The following is a 26,042-nucleotide window of genomic DNA, read 5'->3' as shown; positions in this document are numbered from 1 at the left end:
ACTGGGTGTAACAAATTTCACCAGATTATAATATGAAAATAATTGAAAATTCAGCAAAGTGCACAGAGCTCGTCGCTCACACGTCTGCTGCTTGCATGGCGACACGTGCCACTCTCTCGAGAATAAGAGTATTAACTATGTCATATACAGGTACCTCCAGAATTATTCACACCCTTGATTCAATGTTACAAAAAGTTGGTTTTAGCAACAATAAAAAGTGTACACATTTTTTTTTATATAACTCCATGCAAACATTGTCAGACTCTCGTTGTTGCATATGGCAAAAACATTTCTGTTCAAAGTTATTGCATTTTAATGTTTAGAGGTGTGAATCATTTTTAACCTTCAGTTTTTGAAATAACATGCAAATATGTTAGACAAATATATGTTTATGAAGTCCAATACTGAATGCCTGAAAATATTAATGTTTTCATTCATTTATGCAACAAATACTGAATGTACACTGGAATTTATTTAGCTAAAAACCTATTCCAGTCTATGAAGGGTGTGAATAATACTGGAGGCACTGTATGTTTATATTTTAGGTGGGCCTACATAAACAAACAATACTTTTAGCATTTGTTCTCTGTAGTTGTAGCTGAGAGACTCTGGGGCTCCGGCAGCATGTGTGAATAAACTAGGACTACAAACTCTGAGTGTGATTTTGTGCAAACAGCAGATCCCCTCCAAGAAAATTGTTTGAATACTAAGTTGAAGAAAGTATAATAATGTGTGTCTTTATTGAATTGACACCTCTTTTATGCAGTGGTTCCATTTGCTCTGTAGTTTTACTGTACTTTATATATTCTGTGATGTAAATAGAATACATTTCAATTGAAGCTTTGTATTTGGCTTCTTATTTGAACAGCTTCTTATTCGCATTTTTATTATTTAGTCAAGTGTGTAAATGTATTTATTTATGCTGGATAATTAACTTAGAATTTAACAGGTTAAACATGTTAAACATAAATTAAACATGCCAATATACCAATCATTCAGCTTCTTATTCGCAAGCATATTCTGTGCATGAATGTATTGATCTAAGTAGAATAATTAGCCTTGAATTTAACGGGTTAAATAGCATTAGCCCGCCTATATCTCTGCAAAGGTTATCAAGATTTTCTGGGGTAAAACAATGGGCAAACATGTTGCATGTGCCACTCAGCTTCTGTAATGTCTTATCCATATGACTGGCGATTGAGATGTCCCTAAGGTTGGTATACTTTCTCAAAAGGACTTTTGTGGTCTTCTGTATGAAAGGGAACTGGTGTAAGTTTTAACTAAGAACATGAATATCACTTCTATCTGCTGGTATTGTTAAAGAAGTTGGCTTTAGGCTTGTCTGAGGGCACAGAATAAAAATAAATAAATATACCTGTTTGCATTTGCCCTTTTAGCACTCTGGTGAAACTTTGAAGAGGCATACAACAATGAGGTAAGGGCAGTTTTGGTTTTTTCAATAAAAGTAAATGAGGATGCTCCCAAGTGGTACATCCAGTAAAGACATTAGTCTGAGTGCAGGATGTGCCCTTTTTCCTGGAGATTGTTGGTTGGAATCTGGGCTATTCTGATTATGTCAATTATGGCCGGGTGTTCCCAGGGGGCTGCACACAATTGGCCCAGCGCCGGCCGGGTGGGGAAGGTTTAAGTCAACTGTGTAATCCTTGTCTTATCACTGTGCACCAGCGACTCCTGCGGCGGCCGGTCATCTGTGGGCTGGCTGAGTAATAACGTCATGGTTACTGGTGTAACCTCTGTTCCCTGATGGAGGGAACGAGACGTTGGTGTCGATGTAATGACACTAGGGGTCACTCTTGGGAGCCCGAGACACCTCTGGTCTTTGATAAAAGGCCAATGAAAATTGGCAAATGGTATTTGCATGCCACTCCCCCGAACATACGGGTATAAAAGGAGCTGGTATGCAACCACTCATTCAGGTTTTACGCTGAGGAGCCGATATAAGGTCCGGCCATTTCAGCGGGTAGTTCAGCGTTGTGGCAGGAGGGACCAACTTCTCGTTCCCTCCATCAGGGAACGGAGGTTACACCAGTAACCATGACATTTCCTATCTGTCACTCACTCGACGTTGGTGTCGATGTAGTGACACTAGGGGTCCCTATACAAAATGCCACAAGGCTGAACTGTGTTACGTGAACTGGCGGTGTGTAGTGGGCAGACTTGCTGTGTGCCTCATAGCCAGCACACCAGGTCGACACGTAACCTCCCCCAACACAGTTATGAGTGTCGAACGGCCCTTTTTGGGGACAAGTCGACTACCCAAAGATAGAGACAGGCTTAACCCAGTCATGGTCTCTTTTCCCCTTCTCTTTTTCCACTCCCTAAAAAAGAAGGGGGATTATCCGACTGGGCCGCCAGGTCTAGTCGGGGGGTGTCCCTCCCAAGGGGAGGACACTGCGGAGACCACACCTCGCCCCAAGAGAGGGGGGGATATTTAAGTGGAAGAATATGTCACATGGTCTTTCCAACCATGTGGAGAGCCTTCAAGGTAGATCCTGCCCAATGGGGGAGGAGTTCTACAAACATGGAGACTGGGGCAGAGGGGCTCTGGCCAAGGAAGACACAGTTTGCCAGCAGGGAAACGAATTAGAGGAAGATATAGATCGCATGGGGTTAGCCTTACAGGGAACCGCCACATGCGGAGCACCTACCCCAGAACCGGGCTATTAGTTTGCGCGTGTACTGGGCCGGCAGTGAGTCTCTCTGAAAACTCGACTGCCACAGGGCTCGGAGGAAGTCAACCAGGGAACAAATTTTGTGAACACTACTGGGAATTAACAGTGCCCGTCTTCAGCTCAAAAGGAGGTGGAAGGCGCTATGTGCAAGCGATACACCCGGCGGCTATCCCAGGCTTATCCGCTTGTTGCGTGCCACTACCTGGGACGAAACCGGTTCCACCCGGAGGTTGTAGAACCTTGCAAAGGTGTTGGGTGTTGCCCAGCCCACTGCTCTGCAAATGTCTGTTAGAGAGGCACCCCTGGCCAAGACCCAAGAAGCCGCTACACCACGGGTAGAATGGGCTCGTAGCCCTACCGGGGGCGGCATGTTTTGGGCGAGATATGTCATAGTTATGGCGTCAAGGAGCCAGTGGGCGATCCTCTGCTTGGAGACAGCGCTTCCTTTCCGCTGTGCACCAAAAGCAGACAAAGAGCTGCTCAGAGATTCTAAAGCTCTGCGTGCGATCCAAATAGATGCATAAAGCACGCACCGGACACAGCGACGACAGGGCTGGGTCTGCCTCCTCCTGGGGCAGCACTTGCAGGTTCACCACCTAGTCCCTAAAGGGGTGGTGGGAACCTTGGGCACATAGCCCGGTCACGGTCTCAAGATCATGTGAGAGTAACCTAGACCGAACTCCAGGCATGTTTCGCTGACAGAGAACGTTTGCAGGTCACCTACCCTCTTGATGGAAGTGAGTGCAGTCAGGAGGGCAGTCATCAAGGAGAGTGCCTTAAGCTCGGCTGACTGCAAAGGCTCAAAGGGGGCTCTCTGTAGACCCTGAGAACTACAGAGGTTCGCTGAGGGAACGAGGCGTGGCCTGGAGGGATTCAGCCTCCTGGCGCCACTTAGGAATCTGATGATCAGATCATGCTTCCCTAAGGACTTACCGTCGACTGCGTCGTGGTGTGCTGCTATGGCAGCAATGTACACCTTCAAGGTGGAAGGGGACAACCTCCCTTCCAACCTCTCTTGCAGGAAGGAAAGCACTGATCTGACTGCGCATCTCTGGGGGTCTTCGCGTCGGGAAGAACACCACTTAGCGAACAGACGCCACTTAAAAGGCATACAGGCGCCTCGTAGAGGGAGCCCTAGCCTGAGTGAACGTGTCTACCATCGCAGGTGGGAGACAGCTTAGGTCTTCCGTGTCCCGTCCAGGGGCCAGACATGGAGATTCCAGAGGTCTGGGCGTTTGGTGCCAGATGGTGCCCCTTCCCTGAGAAAGAAGGTCCTTCCTCAGGGGAATTTGCCTGGGGTGAGCTGTCGCGAGGAGCGTGAGGTCCAAGCACCACGTCTGGGCGGGCCAGTAGGGTGCTTACCAGGACGACCTTCTCTTCATCCTCCCTGACCTTGCACAGGGTCTGTGCAAGCAGGCTCACTGGGGGAAAACGCATATTTGCGAATGCCAGGGGACCAGCTGTGTGCCAGCGCGTCTATGCCGAGGAAGGTCTCGGTCAGGGCGTACCAGAGCGGGTAGTGGGGAGGATTCTTGGGAGGTGAACAGGTGCACCTGTGCCTGTCGAATTGACTCCAAATCAGCTGGACCACCTGAAGGTGGAGTCTCCACTCTCCCTTGAGGGTAACCTGTTGTGACGGCGCATCCGCCGAAGTGTTGAGGTTGCCCGGGATGTGAGTGGCTTGCAGCAACTTGAGGTGCTGCTGTCTCCGTTGGAGGAGACGGCGGGCGAGTTGTGACACACAGCGGGAGCGCAGACCGCCTTGGCGGTTGACATATGCTACCGCTGCCGTGCTGTCTGTCCGAACTAGCACGTGCTTGCCCTGGATCAACAGCCGGAACCTCTGCAGGGTGAGCAGAATTGCCAGTAACTCGAGGCAGTTGATGTGCCAACGCAGCCGTGGACCCATCCAGAGGCCAGCGGCTGCGTGCCCGTTGCCAACAGTGCCCCAGCTCGTTTTGGAGGCGTCTGTCATGAAACGAGAGGTCGGTCCAAGGGCTGAAAACACGGTGACAGACCGACGTAATGGCCACACGGTGTGTCCCGTGGCGCTATGCCTGTCTCGGGACTCGAGTCTGGAGCCAGTGCTGAAGCGGCCTCATATGCATCAACCCAAGCGGGGTGGCCACCGCCGAGGATGCCATATGCCCCAGGAGCCTCTGAAAAAGTTTCAGTGGAACCGCTGATTTCTGTTTGAACGCCTTCAAACAGGCCAGAACCAACTGGGCGCGCTCGTTCGTAAGGCGCGCCGTCAAGGAGACTGAGTCCAACTCAAAACCAAGAAAAGAGATGCTCTGAACCGGGAGGAGCTTGCTCTTTTCCCAGTTGACCCGAAGCCCTAGTCGGCTGAGGTGTGAGAGCACAAGGTCCCTGTGTGCGCATAACACGTCTCGAGAGTGAGCTAAGATTAGCCAGTCATCGAGATAGTTGAGAATGCCCACCTCCCTTAACGGGGCAAGGGCAGCCTCTGCGATCTTCGTAAAGACACTAGGAGACAGGGACAGGCCGAAAGGGAGGACTTTGTACTGATACGCCTGACCCTCGAACGCGAACCGCAGGAAGGGTCTGTGTCGAGGAAGGATCGAGACGTGAAAGTACGCATCCTTCGGGTCTACTGCCGCGAACCAGTCTTGATGCCGGACGCTCGCTAGAATGCGTCTTTGCGTCAGCATCTTGAACGGGAGTCTGTAAAAAGGGCTGTAAAACCCTTTTTTCATCTCGGCTGGAGGGACAGGTTCTATCGCGTCCTTCCATAGGAGGGTAGCGATCTCCGTGCAAGGTAGCAGCGTTTTCGTCTTTCACCAAGGTGAAGTGGACACCGCTGAACCTGGGCAGATGCCCGGTGAAGTGAATCGCGCAGCCGAGTCAGACGATCCGGACCAGCCCTCGTGACGGATTGGAAGGTGCAAGCCATGCGTCCAAGTTCCACGCAAGGGGGACCAAAGGGACAACGTCATCGGATGTACCGGCAGGTGGGGCCTCGCGGTGGGGCGGAGCTCGAGGTGCCACACCACGTCATGGCCGTGCTGAGTCTGAGGACATCTAAGCACTTACCTGGCTCCTTGTGACCACCCCCGGAACAGCCAGGAATGGGGAGGAAGAGGCCTGTCCTCCTGACCCGTGGAGACTGTCACATCGGGGGTGGATTTGTGCCACAGCTGGGCGCTCAGGGCGGGAGACTGCCGCTGGAGCGCCAACCTGCCAAATGGAGTGGTGGACGGTGGTCGTGATGCCAGCTGTACACACCGGATATGTGACCCAGGGAACAAGGAAACCACTCTTGCTGAGCTCTTGAGTACTGCAGCCACTTGGGCATGCAGCGCAATTAAATGCAAAAGGTAACAAAAAGATGAAGATCTGCTTAATAGCTCCAGAGCAGTGGGTTTCGTTGTCCCTGGTCACCCGTCTCAAGGGCGCTTTGAAGCCTTTCATGGGTTCTGGGCGGCCGCGAGACAGGTGGCGTCTGCTTCCTGCGGTGGGCTCCATGCCGGGGCCAGGCCGAAGGGATGGGCTGCAGCAGAGCCAGTGCAGTCGCCGCAGGGGGACGCCCTTGGCGATGAGTAGATGGGGTACGGGATCTTGAGCCGCGCCGGGGCAGGATATGCCGGCTAGCATCCATCTACTGCTCTACCATCGAGAACTGCTGGGCAAAGTCCTCGACGGTGTCACCGAATAGGCCTGCCTGGGAAATGGGGGTAGCAAGGAATCGTGTCTTGTCGGCCTCACCCATCTCGACCAGGTTGAGCCAAGGGTGGTGCTCCTGGACCACTAGTGTGGCCATCGTCTGCCCGAGAGACCGCGCCGTGACCTCCGTCACTCGGAGAGCGAGGTCGGTCGCCGAGCACAGTTCCTGCATCAATCCCGGGGTGGAACTACCCTCGCGCAGTTCCTTTAGCACCTTGGCGGACTTGCAGGAGAGCCATGGCATGCAGGGCGGAGGCGGCTTGTCCAGCGGCACCGTAGGCCTTGGCCGTCAGAGACGACGTAAACCTACAGGCCTTGGACGGGGGCTTTGGGCACCCACGCCAGGTGGCGGCGCTCTGCGGGCATAGGTGCACTGCGAGCGCCTTTATCCACCGGGGGATTGCCGAATAACCCTTGGCCACCCCACCATCGAGGGTAGTGAGAGCGGGGAAGCTGAAAAGATCGGGACCGGGCAGCCTCCCACAACCGTGTCAGCTCTTCATGCACTTCCGGGAAGAAAGGAACGGGGCGGGGCGTGGCTTTGGGCGGAGCCGCGAGCCCAGGAACCAATCACCGAGCCGCGAGGGTTCAGGGAAGAGCGGTGAAATCCACTCTAACTAACGCTCGCGGCTGCCCGGGAAAGCATGTCATCATCTCCGCGTCAGCCTGTGACTGGGCGATCGACCCCGAAGGGAGGAGCCCAGCTGAGGCTTCCGACTGGATGAGCCTGCTCTCCAATGCTGCGCTCGAGAGCTCATCACTTTCTCGGGCTCCGAATAAGAGGTCGAACTCGCCGTGAGACGAGCCGGCGGACTCACCCGGAAGCCCGATCGGGGCAGACTAGCATGCTGGGGAATGGGAGGTCCGCGGGGGATACCCGGTGGAGGCGGTCCCATTGGGGTCTCCAAATTGCCTCTGGGGTGGCTCGCTTTCTTATGAAGGCGAGCCGCGACCGCAACGTTGTCATGGACATATTCTCGCAATGAGAACATGACCATCCATGAATGCTGTCTCCACGTGAGCAGTGCCCAGACACGAAAGACAGTGATCGTGACCGTTAGAAGGCGAGAGATAACGAGCACAACCAGGAATAACACACAATCAGAAAAGCATCTTTAAAAAGACGCGTCTTTAAAAAGACATTCCGTGTGTGCGCTCTATTAGAGAAATATATACTCTTTTAGAGGGGAAAAATGCTCTTTCAGAAAATATACTCTCTAGTTTTTCTGCCGAAGTGCCGAGGGGCATTCTCTGCAGTGCACCAGTGCAGAGGAGGGAGAAGCCGCTGAAATGCGCCGTCAGATCCAGCAGAGGTGAATGAACAGTAGTATTCAGCTCAGTGAGCGTGACCGTTCGGCTCCGAAGAGAAAATCTGAATGAGTGGTTGCATACCAGCTCCTTTTATACCCGTATGTTCGGGGGAGTGGCATGCAAATACCACTCGCCAATTTTCATTGGCCTTTTATCAAAGACCAGAGGTGTCTCGGGCTCCCAAGAGTGACCCCTAGTGTCACTACATCGACACCAACGTCGAGTGAGTGACAGATAGGGAACCAGAATTTTGTTTCTTCTGAAGAAACAGGTCTGGTTGGCTTCACTGTCTACTTGCAGAGTGAAGTGAGCCGCCTGACAGCGCACCTTTTGGAGGATGATTTGAGTGTGCTTGTCTTTCTCTCTCCTGAATCACTGTGTGGGTCTTAAAAACAATTGGATATTCCAAATGTATATATACTGAATATAAACAGGTCCCTCCAGAATTATTCACACCCTTGATTCAATGTTACAAAAAGTTGGTTTTAGCAACAAAAAGTGTACACTTTTTTCATAAATCCATGCAAACATGATACATTGTCAGACTCTCATTGTTATATATCGCAAAAACATTTCTGTCCAAAGTTATTGCATTTTAATGTTTAGGGATGTGAATAATTTTGAACCTTCAGTGTTTGAAATAACATGCAAATATGTTATACAAATATATGTTTGCAAAGTCCAATACTGAGTGTCTGAAAATATTAATGTTTTCATTCATTTATGCAACAAATATTGAATGTACACTTGCATTTATTTTGCTAAAAATAAACTTGGCAAGTCTGAGGAAAAAAGCTTACATGATTTTATACATACGGTCTATGTATTAGCCTATTCCAGAAATGTTAATGTGAATATAGCCTGTATAACTCCAGTGGCACAGACTACTTTAGGGTACTAACTGTTAATAGTGCTGCTGGAAGAAAGTCCTTTTCAATTGCTGCTGTTGCCGACTGGAACAATCTACCTGTAGAAATGAGATCTGAGACTTCCCTTGTAATTTCAGGAAACGGTTTAATTATTGAAATGTGTTTACTTATTTAACTATTATTATTTCTGTATTTTGTGTAATTGTTCACTGCTATTATGACTCATTTGCAAACGAGTTGGTTGTAGCTCAAATGGCTTTTCTAAATGAAACTTTTAAATAAATACATTTTAAATAAAAAAATATTGAGTGACACAAATAAATAACTAATACAGACATAATAAGTGACGTGTAAAATAAATGTAATATCAAAACAATAGACACATGAAAGCATAACTAAAAGTATTTCTATTTGTCTGCAGTTCATTCTCTAAGGTTGCCCAGTGTTATGCGCAGGAGCTGGATTCCACAGGACAGTTGTTGCCAGTCTCAGGGCCTCTGGACTCCTCAAAGTTCCTCCCCCTTCATCTGGTACAGAGGGTTGAAAAGGGATGGTTTAAATATAAAAAAATACAATACCACCCGACCTCAGTGGACCTGGGTATGGTGCTAGTGGATGGAGACACCTCAGACATTGGTATGCTTTGATATTTCCATTTCTTTTCAAATAAATTAGCTATATACAGTATACATGGGTCTTTCAATTGATTTTTACCTAGTAGATTAATTCCACACACTGAGCGAAACTCCCAGTTTCCATGTTGCTAGGTTTGGGAGAAAAACAAAAAAAAGTTGTTTTTGCTGGTGCTTCCCTATCCCTGCTGCCACAGGAATGTGAGGATTTACTAGTTTTCTTCCTCGGCAGAGACCTGGTGGTGTTCCGATGCTCACTATAACTACTAGATCTGTGTCGGTGTACCCAACATGTCAATGCAATTCCGCCTTATGTAGCCCTGCTAATACTAAACACTAACTTTGCCTGTAATAAGAAAATATTTCAATACAGTACTATACCAGGAACAGCAAAGCTCCTAGTATAATATTCAGACCTTAACAGTATTTTAGATGTGATATTTTCTAATTTCTTAATTTAGTTTTAAAATAAATAGTATTCAACAATTAGATTATGTGGTTGATCAATCACAGTTTTATCATATTTTTTTGTTCATGGAGTCACAGCCAGTCAGTCATCCATTCTTCATAATAGAAAACGTCATGGTTACTTGTGTAACCTCCATACCCTGATGGAGGGAACGAGATGTTATGTCAATGTAGTGACACTAGGGGTCACTCTTGGGAGCCCGAGACACCTCTGGTCTTTGATAAAAGGTCAATGAAAATTGGCGAGTGGTATTTGCATGCCACTCCCCCGGACATACGGGTATGAAAGGAGCTGGTATGCAACCACTCATTCAGGTTTTACGATGGGGAGCCAATATAAGGTCTGGCCATTTCAGTGGGTAGTTCAGCATTGTGGCAGGAGGGACACAATGTCTTGTTACCTCCATCAGGGAACGGAGGTTACACAAGTAACCATGATGTTCCCTATCTGTCACTCACTCGATGTTGTGTCAATGTAGTGACACTAGGGGTCCCTATACGAAATGACACAACTGGCTAAACTGTGTTACGTTAACTGGCAGTGTGTGGTGGGCAGACTACTGTGTGCCTCATAGCCAGCACACCAGGTCAACACGTAACCTCCCCCAACATAGTTATGAGTGTCGAACAGCCCTTTTTTGGGACAAGTTGACTACCTAAGAGATAGAGACAGGCTTAACCCAGTCGTGGCCTCTTTTCCCCTTCTCTTTTTTCCACTCCCTAAAAAAGAAGGGGGATTATCTGACTGGGCTGCCAGGTCTAGTTGGGGGGTGTCCCTCCCAAGGGGAAGACACAGCGGAGACCACACCTCGCCTAAAAAAAGGGGGGGATATTTAAGTGGAAGGTTACGTCTTTCTGACCATGTGGAGAGTCTTCAAGGTAGATCCTGCCCAAAGGTGGAGGAGTTACTACAAACATGGAGACTGGGGCAGAGGGGCTCTTCCCAAGGAAGACGCAACCGGTTCCACCCAGAGGTTATAGAACCTTGCAAAGATGTTGGGTGTTGCCCAGCCCGCTGCTCTGCAAATGTACATTAGAGAGGCAAGCTGCTACACCCCTGGTAAAATGGGCTCGTAGCCCTACCGGAGGCGGCATGTCCTGGGCGAGATATGCCATAGTTATGGCATCAATGAGCCAGTGGGCGATCCTCTACTTGGAGACAGTGCTTCCTTTCCGCTGTGCACCAAAAGAGACAAAGAGCTGCTCAGAGATTCTGAAGCTCTGCGTGCAATCCAAATAGATGTGTAAAGCGCGCACTGGACACAGCAACGACAGGGCTGGGTCTGCCTCCTCCTGGTGCAGCACTTGCAGGTTCACCACCTGGTCCCTAAAAGGGGTGGTGGGAACCTTGGGCACATAGCCCGGTCGGGGTCTCAGGATTACGTGAGAGTAACCCGGACCAAATTCCAGGCACGTTTCGCTGACAGAGGACGCTTGCAGGTCTCCTACCCTCTTGATGGAAATGAGCGCAGTCAGGAGGGCAGTCTTCAAGGAGAGTGCCTTAGACTTGGCTGACTGCAAAGGCACAAAGGGGGCTCTCTGTAGACCCTGAAGAACTACAGAGAGGTCCCATGAGGGAACGAGGCGCTGTCTGGAGGGATTCAGCCTCCTGGTGCCTCTTAGGAACCTGATGATCAGGTCGTGCTTCCCTAAGGACTTACTGTCGATTGTATCGTGGTGTTCTGTTATGGCGGCAACATACACCTTCAAGATGGAAGAGGACAGCCTCCCTTCCAACCTCTCCTGCAGGAAGGAAAGCACTGATCCGACTGCGCATCTCTGGGGGTCTTCGCGTCGGGAAGAACACCACTTAGCAAACAGACACCACTTAAAGCATACATGCACCTCGTAGAGGGGGCCCTAGCCTGAGTGATCGTGTCTACCATTGCAGGTGGTAGGCAGCTTAGGTCTTCCACGTCCCATCCAGGGGCCAGACATGGAGATTCCAGAGGTCTGGTCGTGGGTGCCAGAGGGTGCTCGGTCCCTGAGAAAGGAGGTCCTTCCTCAGGGGAATTCGCCAGGGGGGAGCTGTCACGAGGAGCATGAGGTCCAAGAACCACGTCTGGGTGGGCCAGTAGGGTGCTACCAGGATGACCTGCTCCTCGTCCTCCCTGACCTTGCACAGGATCTGTGCAAATAGGCTCACTGGGGGAAACGCATATTTGCATAGGCCAGGGGGCCAGCTGTGTGCCAGCGCATCTATGCTGAGGGGAGCCTCAGTGAGGGCGTACCAGAGCGGGCAGTGGGAGGACTCTTGGGAGGCAAACAGGTCCACCTGTGCCTGTCCGAATCGACTCCAAATCACCTGGACTCTCCCCTGAGGGTAACCTGCCGTGACAGCGCATCTGCTGTAGTGTTAAGGTTGCCCGGGGTGTGAGTGGCTTGCAGCAACTTGAAGTGCTGCTGACTCCAGAGGAGGAGACGGTGGGCAAGTTGTGACATACAATGAGAGCACAGACCACCTTGGCGGTTGACATATGCTACCGTTGTTGTGTTGTCTGTCCGAACTAACACATGCTTGCCCTGGATCAACGGCCGGAACCTCCGCAGGGCGAGCAGAATTGCCAACAACTTGAGGTAGTTGATGTTCCAATGCAGTCGCGGACCCATCCAGAGGCTGGCGACTGCGTGCTCATTGCAAACAGTGCCCCAGCCTATTTTGGAGGCGTCTGTTGTGACCACGACATGCCTGGAGACCAGTTCTAGAGGAACACGTGCCCGTAGAAACGAGAGGTCGGTCCAAGGACTGAAAAGACGGTGACAGACTGGCATGATGACCATGCTATGTGTCCCGTGGCGCCATGCCCATCTCAGGACTCGAGTTTGGAGCCAGTGCTGAAGCGGCCTCATATGCTTCAACCTGAGCGGGGTGGCCACCGCTGAGGATGCCATATGCCCCAGAAGCCTCTGAAAAAGTTTCAGTGGAACCGCTGTTTTCTGTTTGAATGCCTTCAAACAAGCCAGCACCGACTGGGCATGCTCGTTCGTAAGGCGCGCCGTCAAGGAGACTGAGTCCAACTCAAAACCGAGAAAAGAGATGCTCTGAACCGGGAGGGGCTTGCTCTTTTCCCAGTTGACCCAAAGCCCTAGTCGGCTGAGGTGTGAGAGCACCAGGTCCCTGTGTATGCACAACATGTCTCGAGAGTGAGCTAGGATTAGCCAGTTGTCGAGAATGTCAACGGCCACCTCCCTTAACAGGGCAAGGGCAGCCTCTGCGACCTTCGTGAAGATGCGAGGAGACAGGGACAGGCCGAAAGGGAGGACTTTGTACTGATATGCCTGACCCTCGAATACAAACTGCAGGAAGGGTCCGTGTCGAGGAAGGATCAAGACGTGGAAGTAAGCGAACCAAGAATGCATTTTTTATCAGCATCTTGAACGGGAGTCTGTGTAAGGCCCGGTTCAGTACTCGCAGGTCCAAGATTGGCCGCAACCCAACGCCTTTTTTCGGTACGATGAAGTAGGGGCTGTAAAACCCCTTCTTCATCTCGGCTGGATGGACAGGTTCTATCACGCCCTTCCATAGGAGGGTAGCGATCTCCGTGCGCAAGGTAGCAGCGTTTTCGCTCTTGACCAAGGTGAAGTGAATACTGCTGAACCTGGGTGGGTGCCTGGCGAACTGAATCACATAGCCAAGTCCGACGGTCCGGATCAGCCATTACGATGGATTGGAAAACGCAAGCCACGCGTCCAAGTTCCACGCAAGGGGGACCAAGGGGACAACGTCGTCGGACATACCGGCAGGTGGGGCCTCGTGGCGTGGCAGAGCTCGAGGTGCCACACCACGTCGTGGCCATGCTGAGTCTAGGGACATCGAAGCACTTACCTGGCTCCTTGTGACCACCCCCAGAACAGCCTGGGATGGGGGAGGAAGAGGCCTGTCCTCATAACCCGTGGAGACTGCCACATCGGGGGTGGCTGTGTGCCACAGCTGGGCACTTAGGGGCGGGAAGGCCACCGCTGATGCACCAATCCTGCAAGAAAAAAACCCATGGACGGTAGTCGTGGTGACAACCGTGCACACCGGGTATGTGACCCAGGGAGGAAGGAAGCTGCTCTTTTGCTGAATTGTTGGGTACCGCAGCCACTTGGGCATGCTGTAAAATCAAACAAAAAGGCAACAAAAGATTTTCCGCCCGGCCCTCCACCGGGGGATGGGGTGGTCTTTTTACCAGCTCCAGTTGAGTGGGTTACCTCGTCCCTGGGTCGCCTGTCTCAGGGGCACTTTGACGACCTCCGTGGGTTCTTCGGCGCCGGCTGTGAGATGGGTGGCGTCTGCTTCCTGCGGTGGGCTCCACGCCGGGGCCGGGCCGAAGGGGCGGGCTGCAGCGGAGCCAGTTCAGTCACCGCAGGGGGACGCCCTTGGCGATGAGCAGACGGGGTGCGGGATCTTGAGCCGCGCCTGGGCAGGATATGCCGGATTTCCTCCGTCTGCTACTTCACCACCGAGAACTGCTGGGCAAAGTCCTCGACGGTGTTGCCGAATAGGCCAGCCTGGGAAATGGGGGCAGCAAGGAACCGTGTCTTGTCAGCCTCGCCCATCTCGACCAGGTTGAGCCAAAGGTGGCATTCCTGGACCACTAGTGTGGCCATCGTCCACCCGAGAGACCTCACCATGACCTTCGTCGCTCGGAGAGTGAGGTTGGCTGCTGAGCACAGTTCCTGCATAAAATCTGGGGCGAAAACTACCCTCGTGCAGTTCTTTCAACGCCTTGGCTTGGTGAACCTGCAGGAGAGCCATGACGTACAGGGCAGAGGTGGCTTGTCCAGCAGCGCTGTAGGCTTTAGCCGTCAGGGACGACGTGAGCCTACAGGGCTTGGACGGGACCTTAGGGCATCCGCGCCAGGTGGTGGCGCTCTTCAGGCATAGGTGCACTGCGAGCATCTTATCCACCTGGGGGAATCGCCATATAGCCCCTGGCCGCCCCACCATCAAGGGTAGTGAGAGTGGGGGAACTGCGGAATCAGGTCCAGGCAGTAAAAGGTGCCTCCCATGATTTCATCAGCTCCTCGTGCACTTCCGGGAAGAATGGCACTGGAGCGGGGCATGGCTTCTTTGAGCAGCCCGCAAGCCCAGGAACCAATCATCAAGCCGTGAGTGTTCAGGGGAGAGCAGAGGGTTCCACTCTTACCCAATGCTCGTGGCCACCCAGGAAAGCATGTCCATCATTTTGGCATCGGCCTGCGACTGGGCAATCATCCCCGAAGGGGGAAGCCCAGCTGAGGCTTCTGTGTCCGACTGGACAAGCCCACTCTCCAATGCTGCGCTCAGGAGCTCATCATCTTCGCGGGCTCCGAACAAGAAGCCAGACTCGCCGTGAGACGAGCCGGCGAACTCATCCGGAAGCCCAATTGGGGCAGACAAGCGTACTGGGGAATGGGAGGTCCGCGGGGGGATACCCAGCAGAGACGATCCTATTGGGGTCCTCAAATTGCCCCCTGTACTAGCCGCGCTGGCCTCATACCCGTAGGTAGAAGGACAGAGACAGGAAGCTGCTGGGGTTTTCACAAGAAAGCAAGCCATGACTGCAACGTTGCCATGGTCATGCTCTCGCAATGGGAACATGAACCATCCACAAACACTGCCTCCATGTGGGTCGTGCCCAGACACGAAAGACAGCGATCATGACCATCCAAAGTGGAGAGATAATGACCGCAACCAGGAATAACACACAATCGGAAAAGCATCTTTAAAAAGACGTTCCGTGTGTGCCGCTCTTTTAGAGAAATATATACTCTTTTAGAGGAAAAAAGCTCTTTCAGAAAATATACTCTCTTGTTTTCTGCTGAAGCGCCTAGGGGCATTCTCTGCAGTGCACCAGTGCAGAGGAGGGAGAAGCTGCTGAAATGCGCCGTCAGATCCAGCAGAGGTGAATGTACAGTAGAATTCAGCACAATGAGCATGACTGTTCAGCTCCAAAGAGAAAATCTGAATGAGTGGTTGCATACCAGCTCCTTTTATACCCGTATGTCCGGGGAGTGGCATGCAAATACCACTCGCCAATTTTCATTGGTCTTTTATCAAAGACCAGAGGTGTCTCAGGCTCCCAAGAGTAACCCCTAGTGTCACTACATTGACACAATGTCGAGTGAGTGACAGATAGGGAACAAAAACATTGCCTTTCTGCAACAGGTAAATAATATATATATTTTTAAAAGAGATCTTCCAAAATAATATACAAATGCCCACTATTATTATCAAACCATAAATCATAGATACCTCCGACACCAACCACTGCATCACAACCCAAGTATTTATTTTTAAAAGATTATTTTTTAAACATAATCTAACATGTGGCAACCAATATAAGTCAAAAGAGGTTTAAAAATACTTGTTAGTCAATATCAAGTAATAACAACAACAGGTGGCAATTTAAATGTAAGAACTGAACATAGATGGCAAGGGAGAATAATTCCATGTGTTTTACCTGCATAACAGAAAATTAAAACATTGACCCATAACGTGTGTGAGGTCACAATAGAACAGAGGGTACAGTAAGACTTTCCCCTAAGGAGGTTTTAATTAAACCAGCTCCCCCTGGTGGTAATAAACAGAGACTGTATTATAGGCTTCATCAACACACATATAGCGTAACTCTCTAACACAGGATGGTGAAAGAGGTGAACCTGTATTGTTTTAAAAAACAAAACAAAGAATATGTGAGTATTATTATTGTACTGTATTGTTTTAAAAAACAAAACAAAGAATATGTGAGTATTATTATTTATTTATTTAGCAGATGGCTTTATCCAAAGTGACTTACAGAGACTTGGGTGTGTAAACTATGCATGAGCTGCAGAGTCACTTACAATTAGGTCTCACCCAAAAGATGGAGCACAAGGAGGCAGTGGTGGGATTTGATTCAAGGACTTTCTGGTTACAAGCCCTTTTCTTTAACCACTAGACCACACAGCATCCTATAGTGTACCATACTCAAGTCTGTACCCAAACATATGCAGGAGAAATTTGAACAATAATACTGAAAGGAGGGGGCGTTTTATGGAGGAGGGTCACTACTTGCCACCAAAATGGATTATATCTAGGATCTCTGAGAAAGAGATCAGTTTCTTTCTCTCCTGACCCAAGCAACATGGAGACTGGGAGTTCACTTGGTGTGTAAACAATGAAGAAACCATATTACATGTAATCTTCGTCTTATGTTCTATAGTGCCTTTCACAACTGGTTGTCACAAAAGCACTGAATAATTATGAATAGGCTGGTAGATTCCAATGATGGAAGAAAATTAGATTTTAAAAGACTGGCATGGGCGGCTAAGCCACTTCACTGGAAGTGCAGGATGCACCCCATAGCCTATAGTTGGGAGATTGCTGGTTTGAGCCCAGGCTATGTGCACAAGCAAATTCTGTAGTGGCCAGGTGCCTGAGAACTGGTTACATTACAATCAGATCTGTGTTTCCTTGGACGCTACAGGTCTGGTCACTGTCAGTTTGCAGAGTGAAAGAAAATGGGCATCCTGACAGCGCAGGTTTCTCAGGACCCTTGAGTACACTTTCACCTCTCCTGAAGCTGGGTTGCAGCGGTGAAACAGGGTCTTCAGAAATAACTGTAGATTCCAAATTGAGAGAAACATGGGTGGAAAATAATTGGCAATTCCATTTATATATAAAAGAAAGTTTCTCTTTCTCTCTATTGTCTTCTACCTGCAGTTCAGAAAGTCAGTCCAGTGGGAACTGGTGAGCTGTCTTCATGTACTGCTGTGGCTGTGAACACTGATTTGAAGATCCCTGTTTTGGATGCTGGGGCTGAAGCTAGCCACACCCGGACTAGGTCTGTGGAGTCCACAGACTTGGAGAAAGTGGAGGTCTGCCCAGACAGCCTGGTGAAAAAGCTAGAAAACAGGTGATGGGAATAGTACAGCATATAGCATCACATGACCCTTGGTAAAAGAGGTGCTTTCTATGCCCTCCCCTGTGGGAACTGAAGTTCAGGTCAGATGTTTTGTTTTACATTTAGTAGTTTCACACATTTGATAAGAGGAACAAATTATAAATAAGATTCATGTTGAATCAATCCAGTCAATCTATAAGGTGCATCCAGTAAAAGTGCTTGCAAGGATGTGCCCTATATCCTGGAGATCACTGATTTCAAATCCAGGGCTATTCCACTGCTAGCTGCGGTTGGGAATATTATTATTATTTATTTGTTAGCAGACACCTTTATCCAGAGTGACATTATTTTTTACATACAATTACCCATTTATACAGTTGGGTTTTTACTGGAGCAATCTAGGTAAAGTACCTTGCTCCAGGGTACAGCAGCAGTGTCCCCCACCTGGGACTGAACCCACGACCCTCCAGTCAGGAGTCCAGAGCCTTAACTCCACACTGCTGCTATCCCAAGGGAACACTAGCTGAACAATAGTTTTGTCTCTCTGAGTCATTACATGAGTTGCAGCAGTACTGAGACAAAGTTTTAAAAGCATTTGGATGTTCCAAATTGGGAGAAAAAGTGGGTAAAATAATTGATGGTTTTTTTTTAAAATTCAAATAAACAAAATCAAGGAAAACAAATTGTATTCAAATTTGAAAAGCAAGAAAAAGCTTTCTAATGATCTGTATTGTGTCATTGTAGCAAGTTCAATATGAATCACTGGAAGATGAAAGCTCTGAGAAATGCTAGCAGGGTGTGTGTGGTCATTGAGGCTGTCCGAATTCGGAACAAAATGAAGTTAATGAAGGACTCATCATCAAAGTTGTCCTTGATGGTCAAGCCATCAAAATTAACTGAGGTACTGGCTCTCATTTGTCTATCTGTTTACGTCATTTTTACCATTCTTTCTGCTTCTCAGTCACTCAGCTCTTAACTGTAGAGTCACACTGCCTCCCATGGCCATAGCTTGAGTGATCATTTACCCAAGGTCCGACCATTGACAAGCACATAGGGCTCAGCCTAACATTTTGGCATTTAATGTTTTCTTACACAACTTTTTACCTTTTGCGCCTATTTTTGATCAGTAGTTCATTTTGTTTTGTTGCTCAGGAGTTTATAAAATGCAAGAAGGAATAAAGAAGCTGTTTTTTATTGTCATGGAGAGGCTTGTTTCTACACTGTACTCTGAGGTTGCACAGCAAAATAAAAAATAGAAAAGTCACTCCTGTAAGGCCAGTGGGCCATTACAAAGAGACTGTGTCATACTTTACAGTATATGGGCTCTGGAGTTTATTTATTTATTTGTCTTCACTGTCACCCCATCCACTTTAAATATATTTCTTGTTTGCATTTTATGTTTTACTTCAGTATGCCACTCTAATTTACAGCAGTGTAGGACTGCCTTTTCGTACAATAAGTTCAGATCAAAAGATCTTCTTTTCCACTTTAAATTGTTCATGCATCCAGCCTGTTTATAAATGCAATTAATACACTTTTTATAAATTCAGTGCAGGATCTTTGATATGAGAAATTTGGATGTTTCCCCAGTTAATGGTAGAAATCTTTGTTGAAAATCTCAGAGATAAATTATATGAACTTCTAGGTTCTCTAAAAAAATCAAAAGGATGTTTATGGTTTAGATACTGCTTTTCTAAAAGCACGGAGAGATATATTGATTAGTCCTGTAACTCATCTGTGCAATTTATCTATAAAGCGGGATATTCACTAGTGCTTGGAATCTGCAGTAATTATTTCAGTGTTCAAGTCTGGTGACTGTGAAGAGATCAGTAACAGTTACAGACCTATTAGTAAATTTCCAGTCTACTCAAAATTAGTAGAGAAGAAGGTGGTAGAACAGATCAATATATCTGGACACCATATGTTCTTACACCATATGCAGTTTGGATGTAGAGCAAAATACTGCACAGAAACACCTAATTGTTATTTTCTAGAAAGGATTATATCTGAGCTTCATAAAGGTAGAGTTGTTAGAGCTGTATTTCTTGATTTGAAGAAAGCTTCTGACACAGTCAAATTATACTGTTTTACATTCTAAGTTGTCTAAATGTAACCTTTCTGACAAGGCACTGAAATGGATGGAATCTTATTTGTCATATAGAAAACAAAGTGTTAAGAGTCAGCAATAATCTATCAACATTGAGGAACGGTACATTGGGGTTCCCACAGGGATCTATATTAGGATATTTTATATTAATGATCTACCTCTATAAGTCAATATCCAGATGTATGCTGATGATACAGTGGTCTATGTAAGTACGGATCTTGTCAAGAAGCCACTATAAAATGCTAAAGCTAAAAATTTAAACAAGGACCAAACATTGGTGACCTCATAGCTTTGCTACTGCCATGCTGTCTCCCAGTGCCTGCCCCAGCCCCTCCCTCCTTCCCTGCAGACTGATGGGAAGGACTGCCCATGTCCATGTGTGTTTTGTTTTAAGGTGGGGGCAAAGGTGGAGGGACAGAGAAATCTGAAGTTTGCGTACGAAGAGGGCACTGTCCTGGCATGTAAAGCTTATGAACTCAACATTTCGACCAAAGGAGAGTTTCGTGAGTATGGCCCTTTATTGAATTACTAAAATATTCAATCAGAAAGTCTAGCAGTTGGTACTCTTCTTTGCTCTTTGGTTATTTTCTTTCTTCCTCTATTTTTTTTACAGGCAGGTTATCACTTTTGTTTTCTTCAGTATCAGTTTCTAGTAAACCAATAAGGTGTGAGAGAGCACAGGTTACCGTGGATGTTGTCACTGCTTTGTGTGTGTTACGAGGCATAGCTGAGTGCTTGCAACTAAACAAGCAGTGGCAAGATACAGAGTAACCAATATCCTCAAGGGCCTTATTGCTTTTATAAAACATATTATAAACAAAGGAAGGTTTATTAAGAAATTTGAAAGATAGTAACAGAAAATAGTTCCTAATGGACTAATCATGTAAGATTTTCATTTGAACTTTATTTAGTTGCGATTTGAAAATGTTATTGTAATTATGCGCATGCGTGCATGCGTGTATCTGTGGTGAGTTTAGCTGTGTGTTTGTGTGTGTGGTGAGTGTAGCTGTGTGTTTGTGTGTGTGGTGAGTTTAGCTGTGTGTTTGTGTGTGTGTGGTGAGTTTGGCTGTGTGTCTGTGTGTGTGTTGAGTTTAGCTGTGTGTTTGCTCTCTCTCCATAACTCCAGTTTGACTGTTGAGGTTGGAAAGTGGGTCTGGTGGGAATGACAGCTGTTGAATACTGAGGGGAGCAAGAGAGAGTGAGAGAAAGAGAAAGAGAGAGAGAGAGAGAGAGAGAGAGAGAGAGAGAGAGAGAGAGAGTGAGCGAGAAAGATTCTTCAGTTTATGGTAGTTTCGTCTTGATGTTTGAAATAAACAGTAATTAGCACTTTGAAAACCGCTTTCAAATAAGCTCTGGTGTCCTGCCTTTTTTTATTTCTTTATCGCCACTGCTGAAAGTGGCATAGTGCCATGTGTCTAGTGATTTGCCTTTGAACAAAGTAGTTTGCAACTTTTACTATACTGTGGATATTGTCATGGCTTAGAACCTTGATTGACCAGTCAGCATACAGCATTCTCACAATCTGTTTTATAACATGTGGATACTTTGATTTTTTTTTCTTACAATTCAAAACTGGTGAACACAGTGTGGGTAAAACATGCAGTACTCTATCATGATATGGAAACACACATTGCAGTTTAAAACATGCTCTTTTATTTTTTTAATGGTAGGTCACGCTTCACCTCCAAGTGAAAGATATCCTTTTCCTTTTATTACAGGTATGGTGTCTGACTTCTTTATCAATTTTTTTAGCGTCAAGAAGCATTGAATTTATACCCGACATGCGTTTGCACAGTAATGGTGTTCTTCATAAACTGTGTGCTTCTGCTTTGTCCAAGCTAAGCTTCCAGTCACTTACTATAGACAGGATTTAAATGCACAGACAAGCACTTGAATGTAAAAAGTCATTCTTAAATGAACACTGCACCTATCAGATAAGCAGATGCTTTGAAAATACATTTGAAATTGGTGATCTGAACTTTGGTTAACCAGAAGCAGTTCCTCTGTCTCCAGGTGTTTACAGTGAGCTGATCGATTCCTTTAATCCTGTTTAATGTAGTTTCCAGCCATGTTTCTTATGCCATTTTAATGTCCCATAAAGTCCTGGCACTCCCATGTGCAGGGAGGGAATGCTTGTGGAAGTGCTTCTATTACACTGCAATGAGCCCTGCTGGCTGGCCGCTCAATGAAACAGGGCAGACACCTCAGTCCTCATAGGCTGACAACCTGCTGACATCCACTCTTTAGATCTTGAGTGAAAACAGAAAGCTGGTTTAGTTGCGGAATAGGAGGACGTCCACTGATCCTTCCAATTTCCTGAACTGTGTGTGCAAAACTTCCACCGTGAGGAGAAATTACTGGATACTAAATTAGAGGGGGGAAAATTAGAGATAAAAATAATTGGACAGTCTAAATGAATGAATAACAATAATACAATTCTTCTCCCTTCCCAAACACTCCCTATGCTTCTACTGTCTTGTATATAAGCAATAAGCCACGACAGGGTGTTGGTTGTGTTGTAATAACCGTATACCCAAGGTGAAGTAAGACCCAGGAGTGGCTGATTGCGCTTATAAAATGGGTTACTAGTTTTTAGAAATAAAGATATAGACATTTTTTTATTTTGAAATAAATACATATTTTTTTATTAAATATATCACTATACTAGGAAAAATAGTTCCAATTAATGTATTAGTTATAATGAATTTCAAAGATGAAGTATTTTTTAATAATAGCAGGCCTGTTAGTATTTTTTTAAAAATAATAATACAAATTTTGTTATGTGTATGTGAACTAGTTACTGTCTCAGTGAACCAGAGTTCAGCTGCTTGACAAATTCAGCTTCTTGTATGTGTCTATCTCATGGGTGAGACTTTTACATCATTTACTACAACTGGTGCAGTAGGAAAGTAGACGCTGCAAGAATGGCAGCTCTTGAATGCTAAGGGAAGCAAATCTTTTTTTATTTAGTTTTTTTAAAGGAGCAAATATAGTGGTTAGCAATTTCACTACCATTTTAAATCAAACTCGGTTGTCCACCTTTTATTATTTTTCTTGTTCCTTAATCGCCGCAGCTGAACTCAATACACCCACCTCTGTTTGTGAAGTCCAATACTGAATGTCTGAAAATATTAATGTTTTCATTCATTTATACAACATATACTGAATGTACACTGGAATTTATTTTGCTACAACCCATTCTAGTCTGTGAATGGTGTGAAAAATTCTGGAGGGCACTGTATATGTTGTTAGCTGCTGGAACTTTATCCTGTTGATTGTTGTTTTAACAGTTCAATGACTTGGAATGCCAATCAGCCAATCAGCTCTCAACCCATTTTATAAATATATTTGTATGTACTGTATGGATTCAGTCCCACTTTGCATCCTGTGTGTGTCTGCCGGTTTAGACTCTCTATAGTGTAAAGTGACTATTGATAATTTGAATGTATGGATGGATTCATGTTGTATTTTTTGTTTTTGTCTTTTCTTGGCAGAGGATGAGGTCTATTTCAGTCGCTCAGGTAGCAATCTCTTCCTTCTGAGGTTTTGCTCTTGAATTTCTAAGTGGTAAATAAAGCTGGCTTGGTCTTCTTGTGTGTGGAGAATTGCTGTGGTGGGGAATATGGAGAAATAATTATGGAGAGACATCAGAGATAAGAAAATCATAACTCTTTGAGTTTACCAAGATTTCTTTCTTTCAATGAAATAATACAAATGTAAACCTTTAATCAAAATATAGGTTTACATTTGTATTATTTCATTGAAAGAAAGAAATCTTGGTAAACTCAAAGAGTCACGATTTTCCACAAAAAATCCACAAAACCACAAAACAAGAAACATTAATGCAGAGCTAATTAAAACCCTGGTTGGGATGCATTACACTATGTGGAGCCCAGATCAGCTTCCTTATCTCATTTCCTCTTTTTGTTTTTTCTTAATGTAGCATATGAAGAAATTAACCAGGGCGTGGTTGACTACATGCAGAGTGCATTTAGTGAGTTCTTAAACCTGGAGCAGCCTGCTCGTGCTGAGCTCTGGACCCTCCTGTCAGAACTGCTCCTGGACAGAGAGGCCCTAACTGCACTCGACAGCTTTGTAAGTGTCCTCCGTTAAAACAGACAGGACCAGGGGCTGGTTGCAATAAACAATTAAGTTAGTCTTGCCTGCCAAGTCAGAATTGAAATACAGGTCAGACTGCAGTAGTTGAAACTGTGCTTGAGAAACAATACTCAAGTATACTTGCTTTTCAAGCCTGGGTAGGTGGCTTAAAATTGGACTAGTCATTTCAAAACAAGTGTTAAAATGAAGAACATGTTTTTTTGTTTGTTTTTTTTAAGGACAGTACAATGTGGATTGTTAGACACAGCAATTTATTTAATTTTTATTGTTGGTTTTTGTTCCCCCTTAACTAATTTAGTAAAAGACTACCTTGGAGCATATTCTTGAAAATCTTTTTTTTTTTTTTTTAGCATTTATTTTACCCCCATTTTCTCTTCAATTACGAATGGCCAGTTGCTTATAAGACACTGTCTCACTACTGTAACCCCTGCAGTGACTAGGGAGAGGCAAAGACAAGCACAAGCATCTTCTGAAATGTGTATTGTCAAGCCGCCCGCTTTCTTTCACATTGCAATGTAGGACTACAACCGGCCATCCACAGGAGTCTCTGGTATGAGGCGAGACTGACTGCCTAGCTGACTTGAGCCCTCCCCGTCTGGGCGGTGCTCAGCCAATTGTGCTCTGCCTCCTGGGATCTCTTGGCCACAGCAGTCAATGGCATAGCCTGGATTCAAACCAATGATCTCTGGGCTATAGGGTGCATCCTGCACATTTACTGGATGTGCCACTTGATCAAGCTATGTAATGGATGGAATGTTCTAAATCTGTCTACAAAATTGTCTGTGTAAATCTAATTTAAAGCCCAACTAGGTTAAGTCTTAAATATTGCAACCATTTCTCAAGCCAGACTTATCCTAGCCAGACTTCACACAAAGTCAGATGTGTAAGTCCAGCTTTAAGTCAGACTTCAAGACTGACTTTATTGCAACTGGCTCCATGGCTGGGTGGAGGGTGGGGGTCATAATTAACAGTCCAGTATCCAATTACATAAGACACCTTCACCTTCTCAGATTCCCTGAGTGGAGGGAGTATCCTGCAGTTAAAATATTTGTGACTATTGTGTTATTTTCAGTAAGGTAATCCCTGAATATAATGATACCAGCTAAAGGTGTTGAATGTGAGCTCCCCTGTGCTCTGTGGTGTCTCTGTTGTCAGGTGGATGATGCATTGCAGGGTGATGCTGAGAAGCTGTCTCTGGACAGGGTGGATGAGAAGCTGAGGCATCCCGTTCAGGATCTGCTGGACTACTTGGAGTTCTTTCCCGATGGCAACTGCAATCACAAGCTCTTCAGACCGGTCATGTCCCTTATCCATGTCCTGGATGGTAACAGCACTCTGTTAATGCTTGACAATATTCTCTTTCTCTTAAAGGAGTATTTACACCTATCGACCATGTTCACAGTGTTTCAGATTATCAGTTTTCTCTCACAGCAAGCCATGAATTTCAAACGTTTGTTATCGGCTCCTCTGATCCATGTGATAAATTAGGTTAAGCTATTACTGATATTTGCCAAATTCCCTCAGAATCTGGGACACTATTTATTCATGCTATATACAAGATCTATACTGCAAAGTTGTCATACAGTCAATTCAGTGCTGTAATACCTTGTCAGCAAAGAAAGGAAACTGAATGTATACATCAATACATGGCACTCCCTTAATTATTACTTTTTATATGTTATTGATTTTAATATGAACAGATTCAGAATAGGTTGGTATGTAGGTTCCTTGTGCTCATAAAAGCCCTTAATTTTTTATAATTATTATTATATAAATAGTTATTTATTTTATGGCAATTTTATGCCATGGCATCTCAAAGCGTTTCAGGGTCATTCTTACTATTTGGTGCCATTTCAGCTTGGTAACTTTCTATCAATAAAAGTTAAAATTTCCATGATTTAATTATTTTAGTTGAAGAGGGGCTTGTTACACTACAAGAAAAATATATTGGTCCAGCTCTCTTTTCCTTCTCTAGCAAGGCCTTTAATTGTTCAATATCCTTCTGGGGCCTCCTTCTTCCTTGTTTGACATTTCTCCATCCAACAACATATTGCCTAATACACAAGAAGCATATTGTCACAATTTACATTCACTATAACAGATAAATGGTTCTGTATACAATAATTCATAGGATAGAAGGCCAATTATCACATTAAAGTAAGTTGTTCTTATATTATTGTAAGATCTCATTTGTTATACTATCCCTTTATTAGGCTACAAAATATGTTTATCATTGTATTTTACAATTTTAAGTTTCTAGTTTTAGAGAACACATATTATTTCACTCTCTCTCTCTCTCTCTCTCTCTC

At 46.2% G+C, this 26,042-nt stretch overlaps 1 protein-coding gene across 2 annotated transcripts in view; it reads left to right on the top strand.

Moving 5' to 3' along the window:
• The window catches only part of LOC127435880 (uncharacterized), a 46,422-nt gene that overhangs the window by 8,320 nt on the left and 12,060 nt on the right, over nucleotides 1–26,042 (top strand). The window contains exons 2-10 of one of the 2 annotated variants that reach the window (XM_051689627.1): nucleotides 1,398–1,435; nucleotides 8,979–9,193; nucleotides 17,327–17,519; nucleotides 18,252–18,408; nucleotides 20,009–20,117; nucleotides 21,285–21,332; nucleotides 23,109–23,135; nucleotides 23,558–23,709; nucleotides 24,889–25,057. In XM_051689627.1, the coding sequence (XP_051545587.1) occupies nucleotides 1,431–1,435; nucleotides 8,979–9,193; nucleotides 17,327–17,519; nucleotides 18,252–18,408; nucleotides 20,009–20,117; nucleotides 21,285–21,332; nucleotides 23,109–23,135; nucleotides 23,558–23,709; nucleotides 24,889–25,057 (1,075 nt within the window). In that variant the 5' untranslated portion in view covers nucleotides 1,398–1,430. The remainder of the gene's footprint in view (nucleotides 1–1,397; nucleotides 1,436–8,978; nucleotides 9,194–17,326; nucleotides 17,520–18,251; nucleotides 18,409–20,008; nucleotides 20,118–21,284; nucleotides 21,333–23,108; nucleotides 23,136–23,557; nucleotides 23,710–24,888; nucleotides 25,058–26,042) is intronic. The other variant, XM_051689628.1, reaches the window with a different exon arrangement.

This window comes from Myxocyprinus asiaticus, chromosome 46 (assembly GCF_019703515.2).
Source record: "Myxocyprinus asiaticus isolate MX2 ecotype Aquarium Trade chromosome 46, UBuf_Myxa_2, whole genome shotgun sequence".
In the NCBI taxonomy this organism is placed as follows: domain Eukaryota; kingdom Metazoa; phylum Chordata; class Actinopteri; order Cypriniformes; family Catostomidae; genus Myxocyprinus; species Myxocyprinus asiaticus.
Note: the sequence above shows the minus strand (reverse complement) of the source record. Positions and strands in the feature narration are given on the sequence as shown.